This window comes from Notothenia coriiceps, unplaced genomic scaffold, assembly GCF_000735185.1.
Source record: "Notothenia coriiceps isolate Sejong01 unplaced genomic scaffold, NC01 NC01_scaffold00037250, whole genome shotgun sequence".
NCBI lineage: Eukaryota > Metazoa > Chordata > Actinopteri > Perciformes > Nototheniidae > Notothenia > Notothenia coriiceps.
In genome coordinates, this window is record NW_011369951.1 from 11,919,086 (window position 1) to 11,923,447 (window position 4,362).

A 4,362-nucleotide genomic window follows, 5' to 3' on the forward strand; every position below is an offset into this window, starting at 1 on the left:
CCCAGTTGCATAGCGACACTTATTGTTTAGGTGTCTTTTAATAAGCAGGTAGTCATATCATTAGCTAGAACTAGCTAGATCTGATCGATATGGACATAAACGCGAGTGAAGTCTAATCTGACGGGAGAGAGAGATCAGCTGCTGCTGACGAGTCGACACGCAGCTCTGCATGATCACATGCAGCGGTGAGCGGAACAAAACACACACTTCAGGTTAGAATATCACACGTAGCTATTTTAATTACCTCTCAAACTACCGTAACTAGTTATAGATATGTTTAGTTTTACTGTCGGGTCACTCATTACTGGATCCGCGAGCTGCATGATACTGACGGGCTGTCAGGAGAGGGAGAGAGCGCTCCGTTTATTATTCCCGTGCTATTGTAAGTTACTGTACACTTTTGAATAATGTAATTAATCTACTATAGTTAGTTTGTTTAATATCCAATCATATCAATTTGTTTTAAAGCTCAATAAATAACAAAGAAGACCTTTGACCGGCACTTTTCTCATTTTGTCCGGAAGATCTTTAACGGACATGTTGACCGGCAAAAGAAAGTTCTAACGGAGACTCTGTCACAATCTACTTTTTTGGGGGGGATTTTCAATCTAAATTAACATTGTGAAATTCAAAAACAGATTATATAACGTTTTAAATAAACTTTTATCTACATTTGCACAAGGTCCTGACATTTTCAGCAACTGAGCGGTTAACTGTGGCACTTTGACAGCACAATCTGGTAGTTACATATTAGTGTTTTATGTGACATCGCTTGTCAGCAACCATTCATGACATAAGAGGCAATTTGGCCGTTTGTGCTCTGATTAAGTTTTCCAGTCTTAATTTAATAATAATCTTCTGACATTTACTCCTGGGTTTAGGAAAATACAACTACATGTTTTTTTCTTTTCTTTTCAATAAAAGCTTTTGTGGATCTGATTTTCATGAATGCCAATGTGATTGATCACGGTAATTTTAAAAAGCAAGAGAATTTTTTTTTTTTAAATGAAACAAAACTTGGTGTGGTGGTAGGAAATAGAATAAGCAGCCGATGCAGCAACCTTAAAGAAGTCAAACTAGGGCAAACACTTCAAACATTGTGTGCAATTTGATTTCAACAGGGCCTCACAAACCATGTTTTGTCATTAACACTATGCGTTTTCTCTGCACCTTGCACTGGAGTATATATGGAAACAAAAAATGGTGGCTGTTGACAGTTGCAGTTCTCACCACAGATTTTCAAAGGAGCCTCCAACTCGAGCAGGATCGGCTGACTGAGGAAAATCTCTCTGGACTTGATGCAGAGCCCCCGCACCTCAGCCTCTGACATCTGCACCACCTTCCCTGGACGACATCCTCGCACTGCAAGGCAAAATAACCATGAGGTCAACACAGGCTGATCCTTTAAGATGGGTGAGTAAGTATTAGATACCAGACATTAGGGCAAATTAAGCATGAATCTTAGAGTCAAAGCATGTTTCAATCATGTGCTTTTCTTTAGGCAATGGGGTTAGCTGCAAGCCCTTTTGTGTAATGTTGCATCCCAGTCTGCCATTAAAGAGAGCTTACCATTGCATTTGCTTTGCTACTGGCCAGACATGACATTTACTCCGGTCAACACGGGTTGTTAAGAGCTGGCAAATACAGGAATGAACAGCTTGTTGGCTCAGCTGGAAGTGAGTATGTTAAGGCAGTGTGGTCCAAGCAGGATAAAAAGTGTAAAGAGCTGCTTCATGTAAAAAGAATACACAACAGACTTGTTTGTTAATGTTAGCGTAGGCTAAAAGTGCACATTGATGTCTTAAGTATATCCAGCAATGCAGTACCCTCAAGGAAGACCTTAAGCCTTTAAAAAGAGAATGAAGTCATTCATATTATATTTAGTGTGTTCGTGATGTATTTTGTTGTTGTTTTGTGAGTATGTGTGAGTACGTTTATGCATAGACAGATAAATGTAAGATATATATTTATTTTTTTCGAACTGCAGGATCATGTATATACACACTTCCACCTCTGGTTATAATTAGCTTTTTAATTCATCTTAAAAATGTAATTAGGGCTTGTGATTTCCTACGTAAGTGGGGGCGTGTCCAGGGTGTTAGCCGATTTGCTACTAGCTACCTTCCTTGCTAACAAGAACAGATAATGTTACTTAACAACCACATAATTCCACGATTCTTTCTCGTTCCATTCGAATCCCTCGTATAAGATAACACACGAACGCTCTGTTACCTCATTCGGCTAGCTTAGCTATTAGCTACAGGGTTGACTTATATCAACAAACACAGTTAGCTAGGTCTGTCTTGATGCGTTTTTCTACGCCTTTCTCGCTTTTTACAAATATTTCCACGACTTACATTGATAACTAACACCCGACATTAGCGAACATGTAGCTAAAAGGAGCTATGACTTCATAATAACGTGTTTTAACCACGTCTACATAACTCCTGAAGCAATAGTTAGCTTACGGGTTGACAACAAGCATAGCTAAAAACGCAATATGCGAAAATGGCTTTGTTTTATGAAGTTGCTAGTTAAAAACTGAAACGTACAACGACAGTCTTTTTTTAAATTGATTTACACCAGATAAAAACAAGTGATCGCACTGCCACCCTACCTTCCAGTAGTCGAGAGATGAGGCTGTCAACGTTTAGCTCGCTTTCCGCCATGTTTCTGATACTCTCAGAGACAGAGGCAGGCAACGACTACAGTTAGCCCTGCACACGGATTTGTAGGTTCAAAAGAGATTCAGCCTTCCCATTATACATCCATGCTTCCGATGCATGTACACACTTGCCATTTTATAGTTTAGTACACACGCACACACACACACGCGCGCGCACACACACACACACACACACACACACACACACACACAAATAGTGGTCTTAAGTAACTAAGTAGATACTCAAGTATTGTACTTAAGGACAATTTTGAGGGACTTGTACTTCTAATCCAAAACAGTTCAAAGGTAAATCGTGTACTTTTACTCCAATACATTTATTTAATACATTTAGTTACTTGCAGATGTTAATGATGTGTGAAATATATAATCAACACATAAATAAGACTTAAGTAACTCCTGGAGTAAATCCACAAGCTGACCTGCAGTATTTAAAGTAATTAAAACTAGCTGCACCTTTACCAGCTTTGATGACACTTTAATGCATCAATAATTAAAACCAAAACATATAATATATATATAATTCTGAATTAAATCTGCATAATTAGGTATTTTACTTTTGGTACTTTAAGTATATTGATGGTAATACTTTTGTACTTTTACTTGAGTAACATTTGATTGCAAACATCTACGACTTGTACCAGAGTATTATTTCACTCTGGTACTTCTACTTTAAATTAAGATATAAATACTTTAAATATAACATAGCAAACATGTGTTTAAGTATTTGTATATTTGTTCAATTTTGAGGTATTTGTTTTATTGTAATGGTTATATTTTATGTCATTTCTAATCCACTTATTTTATATTTAATGTATCTTTATTTATTTGATAGTGACACCGACTTGTCTTTTTGTATATAAATGTGTGTGTGGTGCAGTTGGTTCCTAAGTAGAAACACCAAAAGTCAATGAACAAAAGTATCAAATATACAAAGATCAAAATGTACATAACGTACAAAAGAAAGAAAAAACTAATTGTGCAGAATCAACTATGACCAATGACCATAATCTCTGCATTTTTAAGCTCACATGTTGGCTGTTCTATCTCACACAGGCTCCGCCCTCTACTGGACTATATGGGTACTACTCTTCATCAATGATAACCGAGCGTTCACACACTGATATTTGCATAACCGTAGCAGGCCGCACAGTGGGTGTTTCTCAATGTTGAGTACGCTTGCTTGGTAGCACATGTCTTCCGAGCGTCTTGCTTCAGAAGCGAGGCAATAATACTTCCTAGCATTCGGAAAACGAAGGGTGGAACAGGCGAGCAAGTGTGCAGGTGTGCGTCATATGAGAGGCCCGCCTTACATTTTCCGCCACAGATTTGGGGAAATTGGTCCATGCGCAAAGCATTGTGGGGATTTTAAGACCGCGGAAGAAGATGACTTCGCCTCATCGGAATCCGCGGAAGTCCACCTCACATGTCTGCCCGCCAGGACTTCCCCCTGGTGATGGCCATGGCGGCGGAACGTGTACAACAGCTTACCGTTTGGTTACTCCCTGTCCCCACGCACATTCAGTGTACGCCCCCATCGAGGGAGAGGTGTACGCCCCCATCGAGAAAGAGGGCAGGCTACGTGCCACTCTGTCAGAGAACAGACAGACGTCCCTGCTTCAGGCAGTTTGCAGACTGTGACGGGGGGCAACGGTGACAGCCCTGACCATCATGCAGAC

At 39.6% G+C, this 4,362-nt stretch overlaps 1 protein-coding gene across 2 annotated transcripts in view; it reads right to left on the reverse strand.

Annotated features, from left to right (window-relative positions):
* Nucleotides 1-2,847, reverse strand: part of LOC104966956 (serine/threonine-protein phosphatase PP1-beta catalytic subunit) — a 24,789-nt gene extending 21,942 nt beyond the window's left edge. For both annotated transcript variants that reach the window (XM_010796309.1, XM_010796311.1), the window contains exons 1-2: nt 2,618-2,847; nt 1,231-1,362 (exon numbers count right to left, since the gene is read on the reverse strand). In XM_010796309.1, the coding sequence (XP_010794611.1) occupies nt 1,231-1,362; nt 2,618-2,669 (184 nt within the window). In that variant the 5' untranslated portion in view covers nt 2,670-2,847. The remainder of the gene's footprint in view (nt 1-1,230; nt 1,363-2,617) is intronic.
* Between the last annotated feature and the right edge of the window lie 1,515 nt (nt 2,848-4,362).